We start from the raw sequence: 20,245 nt of genomic DNA, 5'->3' as shown, positions 1-20,245 counted from the left end.
TTGTAAATTTGATTGACCAAGCGAAGATTCATATATCAAATCAACGAAAAAAACTCTCTTAAGGCTAAAATTAACTAAAACTGAGGCTAAAATCAAAGATACATAAAGCTTTCTGAAGAGAGAAAAATAAAAATATACAAAACGAACCAGTGGTATACTGTTCTACTTCTTCACCGATCTGTACCAATAAGTAACCAGAGCCTCTCTACGTAAATTCTTCTCCCTACGACTAATTTTCCCTCAGAATCATCACATAATAAAAGTCTGATGGTTGCTCAAAAAGACCCATCACCCCAGAATTTGTAATGCCCTAAATGTGATTCTCAATCTACGAAAAACCAGAGACTCAATAAATGGTTTATATGTTTAGTACCTGTAAATCTCTTTTTCACTTGAGTAGAGTTCTCGTTATTGATCTCTTCTTCTCTCGTTAAAGGATTTCGCAGTTGGCTTTGAAGGCGGTCTATTTATCTTCTCAAGTAATCTGCTAAATACTAGCTTGACCGGTATGCAGGCCACAGTTGGTGGTCCTGGTAATACCCGTCTGTTAGAGAGCTCGTGTGTCCGGTCTCGTAACACCTTCATCCCATTATGTCCTTGTTCGCTGCTGAATGACGATAGTGCCCTTGTCTTTTGACTAGCAGTAGCATTTGTGTTCTTCAGCAACTTCTTTTGCTGCTGCTGCTGCTGCTTTCTCTCTGCAGGGGGTCGTGGAATTCGCAGTGAACTGTTTCTCCTCACCGAGTTATCATCATTACTAAAATTTCCCAGACCGAGTTTCCTACCAAGTGGTTTTCTTGCCTGATCAACTGGAGAATGATCATAGTTTGCTTCATCATCCGCTTCAAGGGAAGATGAGAATGGCTGCAGCCGTGGAACCCGGGAATTACTCCTTCTTGCAGTCTTCCAAGCAGAGGGCAGAAGAAAGGTTTTGTCATGGTAAGTTGTTTCATTACCAAAGTAATCAATTGTCTGAATATATGACTCGGAGGAACCATCTGCTAAGACTTCAATTTCTACCGGATGTCCAATTATTGCTCTGCCATTTAACTTACTCATAAGGGAGACGATTGGTACAGGCCCTTTCTGATAGCTTCCTCGCACTTCTAAATCCACATCCATCAATGGAGAATACCTTTTTCTGCCTAAATGTCGTTGAGAAGCATCAAACTCCTGACCTAAACCTTCGAGTTTTTCCTCCCCTTGCTTTCTCATACCAATCCGGCCTTCCCAAGGATCATCATCCCAGTCCAGCATGTCATGGCTGTAGATGTTCTTACATCCAGGTGCAACCACAGTTGAGAGCTGATAATTATCACCTGGTCCAATCATTCTGTCCATGAACTGCCTTTCGCTGGGATCAGTGTCATCAGTTCCATCGCTCATATCATTTGTTCCATTAAAATCTAACCCATAACCCATATGCTTTTGGCCAAATGCTCTTCTCTTATATTCACAATATCTTCCATCTTCCAGACGATTACGGTGCATTTCTCTCTTACGTGCAGACCTTCTTGGAAGATTGCGCAAGTTTCTTTTTCCCTTGAGCTGCCACTTGGAAACCGTACTAGCATCATTATCGGGATTGTGGGAATAAAGGTAGGAAGAGTCGCCAGAAATGGATGACTCATAATGATCTTCCTCACTGCTAGTGCTTTCATCTTCTCCTGACATATGTCTACTAAAAGTATTGCGTCGCTCCGAATGACGCCCTGCTCCTGAAGGAGAATTCAAATAATAGTTAGGGAATAACTAACACCTATACTACACAGAGAAAATTGTGGTCTACATAATCAAAAAGTAATTATTTTTTATAGTTCAGAGGCTTGACACAAATTGAAACCGAACTTTCGGAAAAGTCGAAAAACATTTATATTGATAAGAAATTAGCTTTTAACATCCAGAAAAGCTTCACCTGACGGCAATGGAATGTCATCATCAGTATCCTCCTCCATATCAGAAGAATCAGTTTCAGATTCAGAATAATCAGATTCCATATCTTCCAAAAATTCAGGAGGGTCATAGTCTGAATAACGAGAATCACCACCGACAAAGGAAGAACGCATTGCCTCTCTATGGCTTAGTAAACTCTCATGCAGCTCTGAAACATCATTAGATTCATTTGGTGTAAACATATATTTAGGCCTTTTAGCCTCCGCCTTACTCCTAGTGTTCTCCTTTCCTGAAAGGGAGCCAACATTGCATATAAATTTTATGTCAAATAGAGTCAGAAGCCTGACGTATCCAACCATCTTGGAATTAAACTTGGACGTTTATAAATTCATCTTTACCGAGGGAATAACGGGGCCTCTCCATGCTATGATCTCCACTCGAAGAGGCTGAAGAGTTGCTTCTGGCAAGATACTTTAAGGAAGTATCAGGGCCATTGGAACTTGAAATCTTTCGTTTTGAAGAGGCAGTTCTAAGTCCAAAGTCCTGCAAGCCTCTCATTCGAGGCACAGCCTCATCCTCACAACTTGGTTGATCTTCCTCTTTATCTCTCAACAAATGCATCCCTAGAAAATCTTTGGATTCTCGTGTTCCATTAGAGATATCCTGAACCCTAACTATAGCCATTCTCTCCTTGGTTGCATCAGGAGAGCAATCTCTAGCCTTGTCGGGAACTAGTTTCCCTTCTTTTTTCAGCATTTCCTTTTCAAGTTCAAGGGCATGGAGAATGGCATCTTCCCTACGAGCATACTTCTCCCTCTTTCTTATTGTCAACGCTTGCGAAGATTCTACCCTTTCAATGCATTCATCAAAATCACCACACCGAAATGGCTTGACCCGCTTGGATTTCTCTAAATTATACCAATCCCTAACCACATTACAAGATTGAAACAAAACCGCTTTCAGTAATCAATCCAAAATAAAAAGAAAGTTTATACAGAGAAAAAAAAGAAGAGACTTACACACTTGCATCCTCTCTCCCGAGGAGCTTCACCGGAGTTCCAGATCGTGGCGAGGTGATATGCGTAGAGTCAAGATCTTCTTGTCCAAGTATCTTCCCTGGCCACCAAGAACCGTTCCTTCTCCTAACCCACACAATAGAACCCACCGTCCAATCCGCCGCAACTGATCCTGGACTTCCCATTCTTCTCTTCTCCCTCTTTACACTCAAGATCACACTTTCTCTCTCTATCTTCTATGTCACTACCACAAAAAGGCCTCAGAAGTCTACCATTCTCTCAGAAAAAAACAAATTTCTTCTACGGTTATGTATTGATCTACCTGCAAATCAGCTCTGCCGCCGGTAATACAGACGAATTCCGGCGGATCCAAGACTACAACTGAAACAAACGGAAGGTAGCGAAGTGAATACGGCGAGGACTAAGCTTTCCATTCAGATTTGGAAAATTCCCATAACCCTACGCTCTCTCTTTACGCAGGTTAGGTTAGGTTAAACCTTCCCTATCAGCTTTTTCCACCGTCCGTCTATAATAAACTATGTAAGCGAGTGCTCTCTCAGAAACCTCCGCGCCCTCGTCTCTCTCTCTATCTCTCTCTCGCTCCTCCGTGACTCCGTCTCTCTTTCGCCTTCTCTCTCTCTCTCCTCCGGGTGGTGATTGCTAGCTTCGCAGTTCAATGAGTTAACACGCGCTCCTGAAAAGCGCGTGCTTTCTACGTTACCGAATCATAGGCCCATTAACCATTCCAAACTATGGGCTTTACATCTCTTAGGCCCAACACAGTAAAATCTTGGGTTCTTTAGTTATTTTAAAATTCAAATTTGACGCTGCAACGGTCACCTGTGGCGAAGGGAGTTAGGGTTTTGTGTTCGCCTAATGGTATAAATATCCTTCGTCTTCGGATCTGTAGAGTCACATAGCAGAAACGTCTTGTTTTTTCAACTGTCATTTTTTCTCAACCAATCAAAGTTTTTTCATTTTTCTCTACATCGTCGCCATGGATTTCGACAGTCTTCCGAGAAGAGATCTTCAGTTTTTCTGTAAAAGGAACAAAATCCCAGCCAATATGACCAATATCGCCATGGCTGATGCTCTCAAAGCTCTTGAGATTGTAAGTTTTTTTTTTCCTTCCTTTTTCTTTAGATTTGTTCACATAGTCTTGCTTGTTCTCAGTAATATAGCAATCGATTTGAGATCCACATTTTTTTGTAGTTACAACTATAACGTGTCTTTGCTTACTGGAAATTGTTCTGAAAAGTTGAGAAATTTGGGGCGTATTTGATAGTGACGAATATGAAATTCTCAAGTGGTTTCAGATGGTGTTTAATTTCATTGGGATCGTATTCTTAGATCTGGTTACTAAAGCTATGTGTGTTTTTATTCTTGGGTAAATCTCCGAAATCAAGTTTTAAGTCTGATATATTTGATCTTAACATTTGATGGCTGATGGTTTTGTGATAGTATCACTAGCTGTGCTTGTGAGTTTATAACTGTTTTTAATTACTAGATCCATCAGAGCCTGACCATTATGATTTGGTAGGTTGAAGGTGTTGATGACTTCATGAATCAATCTCCAATGAGTGTAGCTCGAACTGCAGCTAGAACAACTCGAAAAAAGGCCTCCAAAGATGATACTCAGTCATCAGATTTGGTGACCCGTTCTTGTTATGTGGCGAGTAAGTCCCTTGCTGGAGAAATGGAGCAAGAAAACAGAGACACGAATATGCTCCTGAATCCACCAGTAAGCCGTACAAGTGCAGCAGCGACCTCTGTTGCTGTAAAGTTAGACGTCACCGATGACATGCCTGAGGTCAATGTGAGCAAAACTCCTGCGGTGAGAACCACAAGAAGGGCTCAAGCAGCTGCTTCTTGTAAGAAGGATGAGTCAGTCCAGAGGGTCTACAGCACCAGGAGGTCTGTCAGATTGCTAGAAGAATCCATGGCTGACCTGAGTTTGAAATCCAATGTACCTGCAAAGAAGCACGAAGTTGCTGAAAAAGAAGATTCACCCGCAGGTATGCCATAAACCATCTATCTCTCTCCCTCGTTATTAAAACAGATGATTTCCATGTTCACGTAATTTGGATGAGTTTGTAATCAACTTTATTTGTAAATTGCAGGTTCCAAATACCAGGCAAAATCAGATGAGAACTCAGAAAATGTAAAGGAGGTTGAAGTTGTGTCAGTGAGAGATTTGAATGATTCTTTGGAGAAGGAATGGGATGGTTCAAAGAATGATCCTGATCTTGACGTATTATATGGTGATCTTGGTGATATCACTTTCTTTGATGCGTCCACTAGTAAGGAACAGTTGAATGGAGCAGGTATACTCGCACTAGCTTACCAATCGATGTTGTCTGGTTCATTATTTTTTTGGTTGGATTTCTTAATTTCCATGGGGGGCTTTCTTTGCAGATTCCAGCACGCTTTCAGCTTCGGACAGTTTTGTTCTAGTCCAAGAACAAGAAACATCGGAGGAGAATGATTTTGTTGTTGTAGACCATGCTGCATCTACTACCACCACAAACACTCTGGTCTGCAACAAAGAATCAGAGTCTGAACAAATGAAGATTGATTCTGAATCTGAATCAGAAGAAACAGAAGATGAAACTGATCCAGGGGAGGGTGATGATTTCGGTGACACAAACCAAGAGGCATTTGAGTCTAGAGTCTCTGCTAGTGCGAATGTGAGTAAGGTAGACTCGGTCACCTCAGTTGTGATAGCTGAGGAGGAACTTGAAGTAGACAGCGATGAATGGTCCGATTATGAGATAGGCGAGGTAGAGTTGGAGGAAAACAGTTACGGATCCGAAGAGTCCATTGACATTGAATCAGAAGAAGCTCCTGTTTCAGATAAGAAGACTCCAGCTTCTTCTTCTTCTTCTTCTGAAGCAGAATCAATCTTAAAGAGCGACAAGAACAAGGAGGATGCTGTGGAGATGGATCTTAACAACAATGGAGATGGAGAAGGAGAGGCCGAGGCTAAGAAGAAGACAAAGAAGAAGAAGAAGATAGTTGCTGAAGAGAGCTTCAAAGACGTGAGCATGAGGCAACTAACGAAGATGGTGAGAGAACTTGCTATCAAGAATAAGCAACAACAACACAAGGGCGCCACAGCCACTGAGTAAAGAAGAAAAAACTATTTTTACCTTTTTGAAATAATTTCCTTTCTCTCTTGGAAAGATTATTTGATATTTCTTTTGTTTCCGTAAGATGTGATTTTCCTTTTTTAAGGAAACCCAAACATAATCTCTAATGAAATCTATTTCTTTTAATCTCATTCCTTCATTTCTCCATGGCTTTCCAAATCATCTCTATCTATCTGTGTATGTTTCATTTTCTCGCAAGAAACGAATATAACTTCCAAACTTATCTAAGTGAAAAACAAAGCTTGGCAGAGGAAGACAGAGACGCAAAAAGATCAATCATACGCTTCAAGGGACACTTGACGCCATGAGAATTTTGCAGATTTTTATACAATTATCCATCAGAATTTACATTGAAGCTCCAAAGTCATTATGCAAAAAGGGCCATGTGAGACAAAAGAAAACAAAAACAACTTCCATTACATAGTCTTGAGAGATTTTGATTGTGTGATATTACTACCATATCAGAGGCCTAGAAGAAGACTTTGGCCATGGCCTAAAAGTATATAATGGTGGATAGACTGAACACCATGAGCTTGATTTGGTACTTTTCGTATTTCAATTTAACTAGTCTGGGGATTTTTTTCTGCGGAGTGAGTTAAAACGAGGGACCAACGGATGAGTAACCAGCAGCTTTAACCTCTTTGAGCGTAGTTGATAACCAGTCTAAGCCTTCATAGAGCCCATCTCCTTGAAGAGCACATGTGCCTTGTATATGCCATTTCCTGTTCTTGAGGTCAAGTAAGCCAAGCCCTTCACATACTTCTCGAGGAGACATGGCTCCTCTCTGAGATTCATAAAGAGTGTGGATGAATATTGGTAGATGAGAAAGAAAACATATTCACACAAGGAAAGGTAGAGCTTTGAACTTTTACCATGTCTTGTTTGTTGGCAAACACTAGAATGACACTGTTGAGCATGAATGGATCTCTAATGATCTCCTGAATAAATCAATAAGCAGATGTTAGAAACTCCACAGAGACTAGTTTTACCCAATTGTTTGTGCAATTTTTCTTAAGGCACCTGAAATTCTTGCTTCGCTTTAACAATCCTCTCTCGGTCCAAGGAGTCAACCACGTATATCTGCAAAAATGTATCAACCAATATAAATCAGAGATAATTCGTTCGTTAAACAAAAAGAGGAAATACTCTGTCAAAAAATTCTCTTCTGCAGAATCAGAGCCCGAAAAGAGGAGAAGAGACCATATGATCTAACTACACGCAGAGACAAAAATAAGTAAAGACTTACAAGTCCATCGGTATTATTGAAGTAATGTCTCCACAAGGGCCTCAGTTTCTCTTGGCCACCAACATCCCAAACTGTGAACATCACATTCTTGTACTGAACTTTCTCAACATTGAAACCTGTGTAAGAAAGTTCAAATCCTCAGCAAACAAGTTGCAACATAAATCAGTAAACGCAGAGGCCGAATCTAAAACGATTTGAGCAATCTGACCTACCGATTGTGGGAACAGTCGAGAGAACTTCTCCAATGTGGAGCTTGTACAGTATCGTTGTTTTGCCAGCCGCATCAAGCCCCAGCATAACGACCTGGTATCTCCAAACGAAACACACAACACACAGATTAGTCATATATTAAGCCGAGCACCACAGAATCTGTAGCAGCACAAAATATGTAAAGAGTCATTGCACTTGATAGCTAGCAAGCTGGATCAATACACAAAACAATAGCTGGACTCAAATAAGATCATGTAATTCGTAACCACATCAAGATTCTAAACTGTTTACCATGGAATTCATACATAACCTTATAAGTAGTAGTATCAGACTAGATTGTATCAAGAGATTAGTGATATAGCACCAAATCACGAATGAGGTTTTTCATGTTTTTTTTCCAAACACCGAGGAAGGAGACAAGCTAGGTTAACGATGGGTAACACGCAAATCCGAAAAAAGAGGGAAGAACACAGTAAACAATCAAAAGCAAAAAACAAAGAGAAGGAGGAGAGAAAGAGAGTAGTACCCTCATCTCCTGGTTTCCGAAGAAAGTATCGAAAAGCTTGCGAAAAGTTTGACCCATCTCTCACCCACCAGAAGCTTAAACCACGCACAAACACGAAGAATGTTACAAGGTTTCTCTTATCGACCAACCAGAATAGAAGAAACTGAAGCTGAAGGAAACAGAGAGAATCAAAGCTTAAGGTGATCGATTTTCAGGATCTTCCCGAGAAAGCAAAGGTTGCGTTTTCGGTACAATGGATTCCAGGTGTTTTTGATTCGACTTGGTCTCCTTCTCTCTACTTTATTCACTTACAATCCGGTTTATTAAAAAAATGTCTAATCAATTTGGGCCGGTTTAAAGTAAAACGAGATGCTGGAGGGAATTGTTCCTCGCAGTGCCCATGGCCCAATAACTAGGCCTGTTAATTTTATTGAATGATAACATTTCTTTCATTTAAACAAGTTTTGTTTAATTATACTGAATCAGATCATCTTGTCTTACAAAAGAAGATGAATGCTAGAGAAGCTAAAAACTGCAATGTCGAAATCTACACCAAATCCAAACTCACCTAACCATTCTCTCATTTCTAAGCTTTCCATTTCTCAAAATCGAATAGGAAGCTCTCTATTCATAAAAAAAAAAAAAAAAAAACTCTTTAAAGCCTTCATCCCAGCCTTCTTCTAAGACACAACAAGACTTAAGAATCAGCCATATCGTCTTGAGTTTCGCTGGGAGCTATAAGTCCAGGAATTGAAAGCATTCTTTGTCTCTCTCTCTCCATTTGAGCAGCAGCTTCCTCGGCATACAAATCTTTGTTATCCTGAACCAATTCATTAAAATTTTAAATATGATATGTGGTCTAACCGAAGATACCAATTTGATCTGTAGCAAATCTTTATATACCTGAGCAGAAAATTCCTTGGACTGTACAAGGAAGTCACGTATGTTTTCCTTAAATCTGCCATCGTCGATTCTCGTCTCATGAAGTCCATTCACAAATTGTGTCACCTGTTTTGTTGTGTCTGTCATTTTTCTATTTCCAAGATAAGTGGCAATCAAAGAAAATAAAATCCTCTGGTTTAGTTTAGTTACCTCTGTCGTAGTCATGTTGGGGAATGATGAGCTTAGAAGCTTGATGGTGTATTCACGAACAAAGGCGGCATTATCTGGATAAGAATGAGGTATCGTTGCAGCATCCCACAATGGTTCCGTCAAAGAACCGCTATCAGCCTAAATATTATATGCATTTAATCCGTTAATTCTGCATAATAGCCAAGTGGCAGATACTTATGTAAGTTGTAATATGTGTACCAGGCAAAATAGATGCTGCAGCACCAACACATGCAACTTGAACCCTGGCTTATGGAAGGTATCGGTCAAGACAGCAAATACTTCTTGCTCAATTTGCAGAAAGTATGTTCGGTAGAATTTGTTACAGATGTCAGAGTTCTATCATAAATCAGAGAGAACATGTTAAATTAGGCTGACACACAAGGGGCTAAAAGTGTAACAGTTAACAAAACGCGAAAAAACCTGGAAGTTTCTCAGCATCTCGAGCAAGAGATTGAGCCCAGTTTCAGCGATATTTCTTTCAGTATGTCTAAATGCCCAGATAACTGAATCCATCACTAGCTTCAGTTGCTGATGATTAATTGGAAAGAGGTACAAAAAACAAGAAAAACTCAGGGATTACTAAAATACTATTAATATGGAAAGGGTGTTAATAGCTTTCAAAGATCATACAAAGAAAACTAATGCAAGAACATAATCACCAACCTCACTTGACAACTGTATCAAGGCACGGAAACAAAATGTAGCAATAGCGCGAAGTAACGAGAAAAACTTGAGGCGGTGCTCTGGGTAATCTTCAAAATTTTTAGTGATCATCTGCAAAATAAGAAGGAAAACGTATTGACTTTCATTAGTCACTTCCATGTATGCATGACTACGTTTGAGAATCACAGTACACTGTTTATACTATTTCCAAAGTGTGGACTGACTTAAAAAAGCACAAGTGGGAAGTATTCAATGGACCATAGAATCAGTTACCTCCAATGTGCACTGGAAAACAGCTTCAAATATGAGGGGAACGTCATCTTGCATTACAACCTTGTACCTACAGGAGCACATCAACAAGTTGCCAACTTAGAAGATAGCAGATTTCAGTTAATCCATGATGCATCAACTAATTCAATTAATCCATGATGATAATTAACATTCTTAAAAGAGAAGTCCGTAGACATCCTGGAATAATAAGGATGCTGAAATAGAGAAGATAAATACTTGTTTATTATCGTTGCAAAGAGTGATAAGACTTCTGATTCTCTGGCATCAGGAACATTTCTTGCATAGTCGCCAAGTACTTGATCCATCATTGGTGGGACAAACTGTTTTCCAATGTGTGGCTGGTTTTCAGCTTTGTCTAAAAATGTTTCTATCAGCTTAAGGATTTCCCTCTTAACAGACCTGTTCCGTGAAGCATAAAGATGTAATGTTCTTCCAGTTGGTTATATAGGGGAATCAAAATCTGTGACTTTAATTGGTATAAAATACCCTCCTACCTTAAAAGTTTAACAAGAGATGTTCTCGAAGCGTATGGTCCACCAGTAGCAATGCTGCTCGACACAAGTTCACTATACATTCTGGAGCAGAAGAGAAAGAACTAAGTCAATTATTACTAAATTATGTCTACCTCTTTTTTTTTTTTTGTCGATAAAATTATGTCTACCTCAATCCTCATAACTCTTAACTGCAGTAAAACTGTTGCATAAAGATTTTACCTGTAAACATTCAGCATATCCAAGAAGATCAACGAAATTTGAGATAAGAAGTATGTTCCTAGGGAAGTTGCAACGCGCGTATTTGTCTGCACATGTAAATAAATTAAACCATGTGACTAAACCAAGGTCTACCAATGAACCAGCTCAACCATAATGAATGCTAATTTATGTATGAAACTCTAATGTATTAATAAATAAATAAATAAATTCCAGCAAAACTCTGTAAAGATATCAGACCTGGAGTATATTAAGCACAGTACGTATCACATCTGGGTCCTTGAGAATATCTGCACTCTGGCGGGCTTGTCCTATAATTTCTGCCCATTTCTACATCATAGAAAAAATACCTTTAGCCAGCTATGTCAAAAAAAAAAAACTGAACAGTACCCTACCACTTACAGACCTGATTAGGGAGAGCCATCAACCTCTGGAGGTATTCACCCCTCTTCTGAGGATCTGATTCTGCCTGGATCATACTACCAACCTGGAAAAAGAGATAGAAACAAAGAATGCAATCACAATAAGAAATAGCTTTCCATCTCCATCAAAGAGACACGACTAAAAATACATACAGATTCATAAAATGTGTGAATCTGATGGGGCTCAAGATCTCCAACGATTGTAGCAAGGCCTGATAGAAGTTCAGACACAAATGGCTCACTTTCTCCAACCTGGAAAGCACAGAGTACCACTTTTTAGATGATAAAGTAAGAATTAAAGAGGTCTCTTAAACGGACCAGTACATACCTGAACAATAACAAATTTCCGCTTGCACTTTTGAACAATTTTCAAGAATGTGTCGCAAGCCATGTCCTAAAAAACATAGGATGTATTTTGTTAGATAAAACCAGACAACCAAAAGCGATGTCCGATAACTTGTTATGAATATTGAGATGTAATAAAACAATCAGATATAAAGGGATAGAAATGAAATCAAATTTTCAACTGGTTCTACTTAATCTGAACGATTCAGCCAAGAAACTGTAACTCCTGCAGGGATTCTAATTCCAACTTGAAGAAGGGAAGAATTACCTGAACACCAGGATGCGTCTCATGCATAAATTCAAACAACTTATGGACAACTGTCTTCAGAAACTTCCAGTGGGCTCTTAAGAATCTTGAATATTGTCCAACAACATACCTGAAGCAAATGTAAGAGCACATAGGTCAAATACTCAAACGGATCACGCATGAAACAAGTTAAGTTTTAGGATATATATATATATGATGCTAGCAGGTAACAAAAGATCCACTTCAACAATATAATGTATAGGTTTTATTTTTGATAAGATATAATGTATAGGTTTCAATACTAGGATCCATAATATATAGTATAATGTAAAATGTAAAATGTATATGTTTTGCTAGGTCTCTATACTCACATGATGTTGCTCGCAATAACGGCTTTATTGTCTTTTCCCTTAACAACTTCACATAAACTTAGCAAATCCCGGATAACCATCACTAGAAATCTGTTTTCCTGAAAGAAAAAAAAAACAGACGGAGTTGAGATGGTTAGTAAAGGACCCAAAATTTACAAAACAGTGGTGGTAGAACCAATGTAACACAAATCGACCATCAATCAATGAGAGACTACTGAAGAACACTAATAACAAAAAATACAATTAGACACTGAGAGTAGAGATCTTACCTGCTCTACTACCATGGAACCAGAAATAGACCCAATAGCCCAGCATAAAGTGTTCAGATTGTTCCATGCCCATTCCTCCCCAGTCAATTGTTTGCTTAGCTTACTCAACATCTTAGAAAAAACAACGAAAAAATGAAATCAATACAACAGGGTCAGTTTCAAGATATAGCACAATTTTTTTTCTTTTTTTTTTTTTATGAATGCAAGATACAGCACAATTATGAACACTTTTACGTATAAATTGTAGAACTCTCTACTAGTCTTCTGCTCTAAACAGAGGGATACCTTTTGTAGGCACTACACTTTATCATAATCCTCCAAAAATGCTAATACTCAATATATTGCAATGCATATACAACCAATCAACCATTAGCACACATAACTATCATAAAGAGCATAAAAGTATTTTTTTAAAAACTAAATCATTCTAAAGTCAAGAGGATAGGAAAATAAGTACCTGTTTTTCTGTATCTTCATGATCAAGGTGTGAGAGGTAGATTAATGTCTCCCGCATTATCTGCAACAGTGAAAATATGAAATGTCATACCATATAATTGAAACCCAAAAGTTGGAGCACATAATAGAACTTCCTTCTGAAATATTATAACACTATTGGTGTCCTATATCAGCCGGAGTAACTATGAGAGGAAAAGTTGAGTCAAATTTCCCTCTAAAATCATGTGTCAAGAAAAAAAGGATATCAAATAAAGCTTATTCAACATAGAAATTAATCAAAAGCCTACATAAAAGAAAAAATTGTGACTTTTTATATTTCTATTATATAGTAATTGTAAAAAATAGCTAATACTTCTTTACAACATTTAGTCATTTATATAACTGAAGATAGGTCATATGTACAGTTGGTACCTTATACTGGACAAGGACATCATTATCCTTCATAGTTTCACGGACAATGTTCCCATTTTCGTCCTCAACAATTAACACTTCTTCAGGCTTAGCCATGCGACTAATCATGAGCCCCCTTAATTTTGACATTGGATCTGAATAAAGTTTATGCCGCTCTGTGACTTCAGATTTAACACCATCAACCGTACAAGGAAGGAAAGTCATCTGACACTAGAAAAATAAAGACCGAGGTAAGTAAACACATCCAAAAAAAAAAATTCAACAATGCAATATATAATCCTGATTTCCGTTCTATAAAAGAATGAAAGAACTCATACTTGCATTCCAAACAGACTTGGAGTTAGTGCAGGGTGACCGGTATGATGTTGCGACCCAAACAGCTCCAAAACTAATGAATTCCAATAGTCCAAACAAACCTGTTCACTCATAAGCAAGCAAAAGATGTTAATTTCCAAAGACTGCATAATTAATATAAAATAAAATTGGAAACCTAATACTGCATCAACAGAAAAAAGTATAAAAAACTGTAATTCACATACCTTGAATACTTCAGTGTCATCAACGTACGATATGCTAATGAGATATCCTAGACCCGCAAGTAATAGAGATATATTTTCGGGGGCAGATTCTAGGATTTTTATATGTAACTGAAAACGAAAACATAGAGCACATTATTGTGTTTGAAATGATAAATTATGAAAGAAAAAAAGAGAAGAAAAGCAAACACAAACCATCATCTCTCAGTTACACATCCAAAATCTAAAATTCCAGCAAAAAACAACCTGACGTATCTAACTCAACAAAGAAAGAAATTACCTTGAAAAACGAAGTGAAAAACAGTGCCAAGTTCTGGATAAAAGCCTAGAGGTAAAGAAGATATACAGTCATTATCTCAAAATGTTACAGTAAAATTGGGAAGGCCAGAAACTAATGCACAAAAAAAACTCACCTGTTCTTCACTACTTCCACTTGAATATGCCTCAGGAATATTTAAATTTAAAGGGAGAATTGCCTGCAGATATGAAGCAAGTATGGGCATCAATCAAGCAGCCAACGTATCATGAAAGTCAATCAAAATAGTACAGAACCGGTAATGACCATAAAGAGTACATTAACTGAGACTATAGTAGGAAAATTAATAAACAAATAAAACCAACAAACAAAAATAACAGCACTACCTGCAACTGATTCATGAAGATGCTGTACATCTTGACATACTGCACATTGTAGACGTCCCCAAAATTAAGAGCTGCAACCTGCCAGAAATACACAAGTTAGATAATGACAGTAAAATAGTTATAGCGGAAAAATTTGAACTATAAACTGGCATACCTCTGACAGACATTGAAGTGTGAGATTCCTATATGCTGGAACAGGGAAGAAATTAAGTAGGGTCTCCAGCTGCGAATAACTAGGTCAGTAATGGGCGATTTTGTAGTTAAAGACTTGTAAACCTCTTTCATTCCACTTATTCCAAATAAATTACCAAAGGGGACTCAAATATATATCCCAAGGGAATCCAAGAAAGATAGGCATGCAATGCCGAGAGTGTTGCACGTATAAGCTCTTGTCTTTTGGAAGCTGAGAGGACATATAGGCATAGTTCGTGAATGAGTTGAAATTCGCTGCATAAGAAAGCAGAGTAAATCAGTAAAGTAAGCAAAAGAACATTAGCTACAAATTACGGACAGATACTTGAACATAGTTCGTTCTTATTTCTACTTTTTTTTCTATTAAAGTAAACTTCTTGAAAAGTATAACTTGCCTGTTTAGAGACTGTTTCAATTCTCTTATCTTTTGCTGAGTCATCTCTCCTTTTGAGAAATCAAAAACCTCTTCACTTAGGAGCTAAGAAAAGAAGGAATGTTCTTTAAGTACACCATGAATTTAATGAGTGCAAAGGTAATTAGGTTGTACTTACCTTCAAAATAGTCATGCAATTCTCACAGATACTTTCACTAGTTTTCGCAGCTTTAACTAGATCAGGAATAAAGCTTCTCCACTTTGCCGGCCACTCTTGTTTCACGATCTGTACACGCACCACATCACATATTATTCTCGAAGACTAAACAACGTTTTCAATAAATTGGCGGGAAAAATATCAACAGGCGAAGTTGGCTTCAGCAAAAGCCTTACCAGAGGTAAAAAGATAGTAACACAAACAAAAAGTATAGAAGAATCGAAGGTACCTGAACCAGGATGACATTTAACTTGTTCACATATAGCCTTTCCGCTCTGAAAGATGCTTCATCCCTTGTGAGCTACAAGGTAAATTCATCATCAAAACAATTCTGTAATATATTACCTTAGTTCTAACCAAAAAAACAACCTAATTCCTGTAAATATATACCAGCACAATGACTTCAGAGATGTAATTTTTCATTCCATCACGTTGTTCAACGGGTAGTGCGTTCCACCTATATTTTATAACACCTTCCAGGACCTGCAATTAACCCTTTCATTATTCTTGGGGCAGGATAGTAAACACTAGAATAAAGCAAATAGAATGCCAATGCTGTCAGCCATACATCTCTTTCTTTAGAATGGATGTTGGACATGTGTATATATCAATGTGAAAAAAGTCAGCAGGCAGCAGCTAGATAAAGAGAAGACTGAAACCTACCTGTAGAGCAAAAAATTTGGTATGCGTACTACTGGTGTTCTGTAGAATGTGAACCACTTGAAGCCAAGTATCAGGATTTGCTTTCAAATCCCGCAAGATATTATCCGCAGAAGTTCTCTGCAAGGTGTTTTCAAACAATTATTGTCTCACGGAAAGCAAACACTTGGATTACTTTGAACTAACGGGAAGATAGTAGCCACTATTCCAAAGCATCAAAGACACTTATCGGAACATCGTTTTCCAACACAAATTACATAAAACAGATTACAAGAACAATCGAAGTCATGAACCTAAAAGAATCTGCAACCCAATGAGAAATTAAGCAAACCTCATCGAATTCGTATCGGAAAATACTAAACCCTCGCATAAACCCCCAAATCGATAAAAGCGACGAGAAAGACGCATTAACAGTAATAATAGACCGGTTAATGCGGTGGCAATACTCGCTCACCGTTAAAATTATCCGAGAAACTATAATAAACAAAAGACTCACTTCTTCCTTAGATCCGGTAGCGTAAAAGGCGGCAACAGTGGCATCGAGTAAAGCGACGTCAATCGGCTGACTCAAGTCTCTTAACTTCTCAGCATCCATGGCGGAGAAGGTGCGCAGATTCTCGAAGAATCAGAAAGAGGAGACTCGATACACGAGAGTGAATCAATGGAGGAGAGAAACAAATTTCTCGAGTTTTTTTTTGTGTGTGTAGAGCGGTACGGAAGAGAGGCAGTTTAAATATAAGGGAGAGCAGAGGTTTGTTTTTGAAAGACAGCTTAAGATTGACGCTGGGGACGCTGGGAAAAAGGAAAGACTTGTAATTTTGTTTTCTTCTTATTTCCTTTTTATTTTTTCCTTGACCGGGTTTGAATTTGTATACTATACGCTACTCGAGTACAGTATTTTTATTTTTTTATTTTTTTTTTCTTACTCGAGTACAGTATTTACTTTCTTTTTATTTTATCTTTTGATAAATGGGAGTAATGTACGATAATGACGTGAATATTAACAATGTTTTACATTTTTTACAGTTTTCATGTTAGAAAACACATATGATAGTTTCATCGGACATTTGAAATATCAGTACGAAAATATATAATCTATTAGAATTGAATCTTGTAATTATTCAATCTACAAAAATCATAGTAGGAAAAAATGTTTCAGTTTCTTTTTTTTATTTTTTTTTTTGCCACAGCAGCATCATGCATGACCTTTGAGGCTCGAGTCAGGTAAATAAACACAAAGCATAACCCAACATTATCAAAACGGTGCGTTTTTGATAATCGTCCTTTTAATGTGTCCCTTGTTATTTTCGTCGACATCAAAATCAAATCCCGATTCCGAGAGAGAGAGAGAGAGAGAGAGAGATAGCGGAAGACGATGGCTTTGACGGTGGCAAAGAGTGCGTTGGAGTCGATTAGAGAGAAAGGTCTCGGCGGTTTCATGAGGATGCTGCGAGAAGAAGGCTTCGTGTTAGTTCTTCGCATCTCTTTTCGATTTCTCTTGTCTTCTTCCCTGCTTAATTTCTCTGAAATCTCCCCTGATTAGATTTGTTGGATCCCAAAAACCTAGGAATTCGAAAGATCTATCGGTTTTCTAAGACATTCTTTCATTTTTATTTGAATATTCTAGATGAGCACGCGTTATTGTCTCTGCTTATCTGCCTATAGAGTTATATAGCTGCGTGTAGGTTGTTTGCTATGGGTTTTTTTTCCCCAAAATGTTAAATCTTGCTTAATGGAAAAGAAAAAATTAACACTTAATGCTGGGTGAACATCAATTTTAGTCTGTTATGGTGATCTTAATAATGGCTCAGATGTGTCTGGCTGCCTATATTTTTCAAGATCTTATTGTTTTTATCCTGAGGTATTCTCTGGTTTATGACATTTTTCTTATTACTTGTTTCATTTTTTTTTCCTTTTCATTACAGGAGATGTCTAAAAGATGGGAACCTCTTGTAAGTATTTTATCTTTTAGATATTTTGTGCTTTGTGTCTCACTTATTTATAGATTACGTATATGATTCAAGTGATTGTTCAGGAATCCTTTGTCGGCTAAGTTCACTTTCATATTCTTATATGTGGCCGTTGCTGTATGAGCAAATATCATTACGTGAGATTTAATATACTGTGAAACAGAATCTTGCCAATTCTTGAACTGTTTATTGCTCTTCAACTTGGACTGCTGACTTTGGCATAATTCTGTCAATTCCCTCATAGATGTAATAATGTAAGTTGGCACGGAGCTCGGTAAAGAAACAGTGACAGTGAAGGATATTTGGTATTCCAGAGATAGTCTAGTTACATGTCTGAAGGAATTGACAGTATTATGCCAGAAGGCATTTTCAATTTGAAGAGGATGAAGAGTGGTGAGGTCTGTTTCACGATAGAGGTCGATGCTTCACTTGCATAGAATATGGCGTAGATTAGATAATGGTGACGATGTTTGCTTGCAAAATAGTCTTGATTCTTGTAAAAGCCAAACTTTTTGTGCTTCTTGACGAATTCTATTTACGTTGGATCTGTCATTCCTATAGGCTCTAGATAATTGGTGAATTTGACTAGAGCAGTTGCAAAGTACTATCATTAATTTCTAAATTCAGGATATTTTTCTACCATTATAGAGAATTTTGATTATATACAGATAATGTATTCTCTTTTCAGCAGAATATCCATCTTTTGTCTGCTCCTGATTTTGAATGTTAGTGGACCATACAGTATGCTTGAATATTGTCTAATTTATAGTTTCCCCAGTCTTTATATTTTAGCTTGCTGGTGGTGAGTCTCACTTTCTGATCAATGTCGTCTTGATGTCTCTATTTTATTCATTAAGGCAAACTAAGATACACAACATAGGAGCAACACTTGTTGGCGTTGACAAGTTCGGTAACAAATACTACCAGAAGCTGGGTGATACACAATACGGTACATGATTCTTTTCAATAGCTTGATGTGTTGCCTATTTAAAATTATGCTTTTACCAAAAAATGATGCCACTGTAGGATTCATGATATCAAATAGTATGTATTCCAAGAATACTGCTTGTAGTATTCACTTGAAATGTTTGTTTTGTCCTGAGTCCTAGCATTTAGTATAGTCATGGAAATTGTATCCACTCAATATTTGTTAATTACTAGCTCACAGCATGATTTAATGATTTAATTTAGTCAGAGCAAAGAAGACTGAGCATGTTAAAGTACTTCAACAGAGATTTGTATAGCCTTGTCCAGTACAGATAAATCTAATCTATATGATAGTTATTTTAGTAAGTATGTGCTCAACTTCTTGCTTAAAGGATCTTTATCTGTGAAAGATATAGTGGTGAGACAATACATGTATCTTTATAGAATGTTAAGTCAATAGGTTTTTACACTGTAATAAGCAATCGCTTTCTTAACAGGTAGGCACAGATGGGTAGAGTATGCTGCAAAGTATCGTTACAACGCATCTCAAGTACCAGCTGAATGGCATGGGTGGCTTCATTTCATCACTGATCACACTGGGGATGAGGTAAACCAAAAGCCATTTCTAATTCGCTATACTGTTCAATCAGTAAGGTAATAAATTGCGTCATAACTTGAAAATAAATATTGATGTGTCTCTCTGTTTCAAGCTGTTGAGTTTGAAACCAAAAAGGTATGGGCTTGAGCACAAAGAGAACTTCTCTGGAGAAGGTGATGAATACATTTACCATTCGAAGGGACATGCCTTGAACCCTGGGCAAAAGAACTGGACTCGATACCAATCATGGGTACCCACTAAGACTCAGTAAGAAGACGAGATCTGGTTGATGCTTTGTGAGAGATATTCTCTCGAGGGATTTGTTGTTTCTGTGTCTTTTTAATAAAAGCTGTTTGGATCTAAAGCTGAACAATTAAAAATGTGTTTTGGATTTGGAATTGTAATTGACGCTGCTTAATAATTTTCTGATCCTCATGTTTCTTCACCTCTGGATAGGAAATATTAATATATTTTCTCGTGTATTTGAAATATATTTTAATAAACTAACTTCAACGACAAGTATATCTGCATATAAAATTCAAAATACAGAATGTCTAAGTTGAAAACAAGGAAATTAATTTGTTCTTTTTGTTCAACAAGAAATGCATGCGTATCTACCATGAAAGAGGCTTGATAATATTTAAATACATCTGAACAGAACAGCCGACCAAAAAAAAAAAAAAACACCGGAAAGAGATATTTTTCCCAAAAGGGATATATATCATCATAAGAAGGTAAATGGTACGCATTACTGGAAATTTATTTATTTTTAAAATATGATTGCCAGCCAAAAACATGTTTTTATATGGGAAT

General features: G+C 37.6%; 5 protein-coding genes across 5 annotated transcripts; 2 read left to right on the top strand and 3 right to left on the bottom strand.

Moving 5' to 3' along the window:
* Nucleotides 1-33: 33 nt before the first annotated feature.
* Nucleotides 34-3,663, bottom strand: LOC17892700 (uncharacterized protein At1g51745). The gene is made up of 4 exons (XM_006299158.2): nucleotides 2,913-3,663; nucleotides 2,292-2,818; nucleotides 1,916-2,182; nucleotides 34-1,718 (listed from the first exon to the last, which is right to left on the bottom strand). The coding sequence occupies exons 1-4, from the start codon at nucleotides 3,092-3,094 to the stop codon at nucleotides 409-411; spliced, it is 2,286 nt and encodes a 761-aa protein (XP_006299220.1). The 5' UTR covers nucleotides 3,095-3,663; the 3' UTR covers nucleotides 34-408.
* A 96-nt stretch (nucleotides 3,664-3,759) lies between these two features.
* On the top strand, nucleotides 3,760-6,075 carry LOC17892112 (interaptin). The gene is made up of 4 exons (XM_006297431.2): nucleotides 3,760-4,020; nucleotides 4,450-4,924; nucleotides 5,030-5,233; nucleotides 5,325-6,075. Exons 1-4 carry the CDS (start codon nucleotides 3,907-3,909, stop codon nucleotides 6,035-6,037), a joined length of 1,506 nt encoding a protein of 501 aa, XP_006297493.1. The 5' UTR covers nucleotides 3,760-3,906; the 3' UTR covers nucleotides 6,038-6,075.
* Nucleotides 6,076-6,358: 283 nt separating this feature from the next.
* On the bottom strand, nucleotides 6,359-8,291 carry LOC17893871 (ADP-ribosylation factor). Its single transcript, XM_006298560.2, has 6 exons — nucleotides 8,041-8,291; nucleotides 7,517-7,607; nucleotides 7,305-7,420; nucleotides 7,079-7,138; nucleotides 6,931-6,996; nucleotides 6,359-6,842 (listed from the first exon to the last, which is right to left on the bottom strand). Exons 1-6 carry the CDS (start codon nucleotides 8,095-8,097, stop codon nucleotides 6,654-6,656), a joined length of 579 nt encoding a protein of 192 aa, XP_006298622.1. The 5' UTR covers nucleotides 8,098-8,291; the 3' UTR covers nucleotides 6,359-6,653.
* A 180-nt stretch (nucleotides 8,292-8,471) lies between these two features.
* Nucleotides 8,472-16,685, bottom strand: LOC17891878 (protein EXPORTIN 1B). The gene is made up of 32 exons (XM_006296820.2): nucleotides 16,434-16,685; nucleotides 15,941-16,057; nucleotides 15,668-15,760; nucleotides 15,507-15,578; nucleotides 15,239-15,346; nucleotides 15,083-15,165; nucleotides 14,804-14,942; nucleotides 14,650-14,718; nucleotides 14,496-14,573; nucleotides 14,267-14,329; nucleotides 14,134-14,178; nucleotides 13,857-13,964; nucleotides 13,635-13,733; nucleotides 13,318-13,527; nucleotides 12,908-12,967; nucleotides 12,451-12,561; nucleotides 12,182-12,279; nucleotides 11,832-11,940; nucleotides 11,547-11,612; nucleotides 11,372-11,470; nucleotides 11,203-11,283; nucleotides 11,037-11,126; nucleotides 10,800-10,885; nucleotides 10,581-10,661; nucleotides 10,303-10,485; nucleotides 10,069-10,135; nucleotides 9,796-9,906; nucleotides 9,553-9,660; nucleotides 9,331-9,468; nucleotides 9,112-9,249; nucleotides 8,923-9,027; nucleotides 8,472-8,839 (listed from the first exon to the last, which is right to left on the bottom strand). The coding sequence occupies exons 1-32, from the start codon at nucleotides 16,530-16,532 to the stop codon at nucleotides 8,717-8,719; spliced, it is 3,237 nt and encodes a 1,078-aa protein (XP_006296882.1). The 5' UTR covers nucleotides 16,533-16,685; the 3' UTR covers nucleotides 8,472-8,716.
* A 582-nt stretch (nucleotides 16,686-17,267) lies between these two features.
* On the top strand, nucleotides 17,268-19,914 carry LOC17893151 (probable NADH dehydrogenase [ubiquinone] 1 alpha subcomplex subunit 12). Its single transcript, XM_006298655.2, has 5 exons — nucleotides 17,268-17,404; nucleotides 17,863-17,889; nucleotides 18,765-18,856; nucleotides 19,332-19,441; nucleotides 19,545-19,914. The coding sequence occupies exons 1-5, from the start codon at nucleotides 17,313-17,315 to the stop codon at nucleotides 19,701-19,703; spliced, it is 480 nt and encodes a 159-aa protein (XP_006298717.1). The 5' UTR covers nucleotides 17,268-17,312; the 3' UTR covers nucleotides 19,704-19,914.
* The last annotated feature ends 331 nt before the right edge of the window (nucleotides 19,915-20,245 follow it).

The sequence above is a fragment of the Capsella rubella genome, unplaced genomic scaffold, assembly GCF_000375325.1.
Source record: "Capsella rubella cultivar Monte Gargano unplaced genomic scaffold, Caprub1_0 scaffold_3, whole genome shotgun sequence".
Lineage (NCBI taxonomy): Eukaryota > Viridiplantae > Streptophyta > Magnoliopsida > Brassicales > Brassicaceae > Capsella > Capsella rubella.
This window is presented reverse-complemented; position numbering and strand designations above follow the sequence as displayed.

Excerpts from the sequence above, each read along its gene's own strand:
- LOC17892700 (XM_006299158.2), bottom strand. The coding sequence starts at position 3,094 with ATGGGAAGTCCAGGATCAGTTGCGGCGGATTGGACGGTGGGTTCTATT. Across the intron at positions 2,183-2,291 it reads GAGGCCCCGTTATTCCCTCG|GAAAGGAGAACACTAGGAGT; the intron begins GTAAAGATGAAT and ends GCTCCCTTTCAG. Across the intron at positions 1,719-1,915 it reads TGACATTCCATTGCCGTCAG|GAGCAGGGCGTCATTCGGAG; the intron begins GTGAAGCTTTTC and ends ATTCTCCTTCAG.
- LOC17892112 (XM_006297431.2), top strand. The coding sequence starts at position 3,907 with ATGGATTTCGACAGTCTTCCGAGAAGAGATCTTCAGTTTTTCTGTAAA. Across the intron at positions 4,021-4,449 it reads CTCTCAAAGCTCTTGAGATT|GTTGAAGGTGTTGATGACTT; the intron begins GTAAGTTTTTTT and ends ATGATTTGGTAG. Across the intron at positions 5,234-5,324 it reads GGAACAGTTGAATGGAGCAG|ATTCCAGCACGCTTTCAGCT; the intron begins GTATACTCGCAC and ends CTTTCTTTGCAG.
- LOC17893871 (XM_006298560.2), bottom strand. The coding sequence starts at position 8,097 with ATGGGTCAAACTTTTCGCAAGCTTTTCGATACTTTCTTCGGAAACCAG. Across the intron at positions 7,139-7,304 it reads TCAATAATACCGATGGACTT|ATATACGTGGTTGACTCCTT; the intron begins GTAAGTCTTTAC and ends ACATTTTTGCAG. Across the intron at positions 6,843-6,930 it reads TTGCCAACAAACAAGACATG|AGAGGAGCCATGTCTCCTCG; the intron begins GTAAAAGTTCAA and ends TATGAATCTCAG.
- LOC17891878 (XM_006296820.2), bottom strand. The coding sequence starts at position 16,532 with ATGGATGCTGAGAAGTTAAGAGACTTGAGTCAGCCGATTGACGTCGCT. Across the intron at positions 11,941-12,181 it reads GTTATTGCGAGCAACATCAT|GTATGTTGTTGGACAATATT; the intron begins GTGAGTATAGAG and ends CATTTGCTTCAG. Across the intron at positions 9,661-9,795 it reads TGATACAGTTGTCAAGTGAG|CAACTGAAGCTAGTGATGGA; the intron begins GTTGGTGATTAT and ends ATTAATCATCAG.
- LOC17893151 (XM_006298655.2), top strand. The coding sequence starts at position 17,313 with ATGGCTTTGACGGTGGCAAAGAGTGCGTTGGAGTCGATTAGAGAGAAA. Across the intron at positions 17,890-18,764 it reads CTAAAAGATGGGAACCTCTT|GCAAACTAAGATACACAACA; the intron begins GTAAGTATTTTA and ends TTATTCATTAAG. Across the intron at positions 19,442-19,544 it reads CTGATCACACTGGGGATGAG|CTGTTGAGTTTGAAACCAAA; the intron begins GTAAACCAAAAG and ends CTCTGTTTCAAG.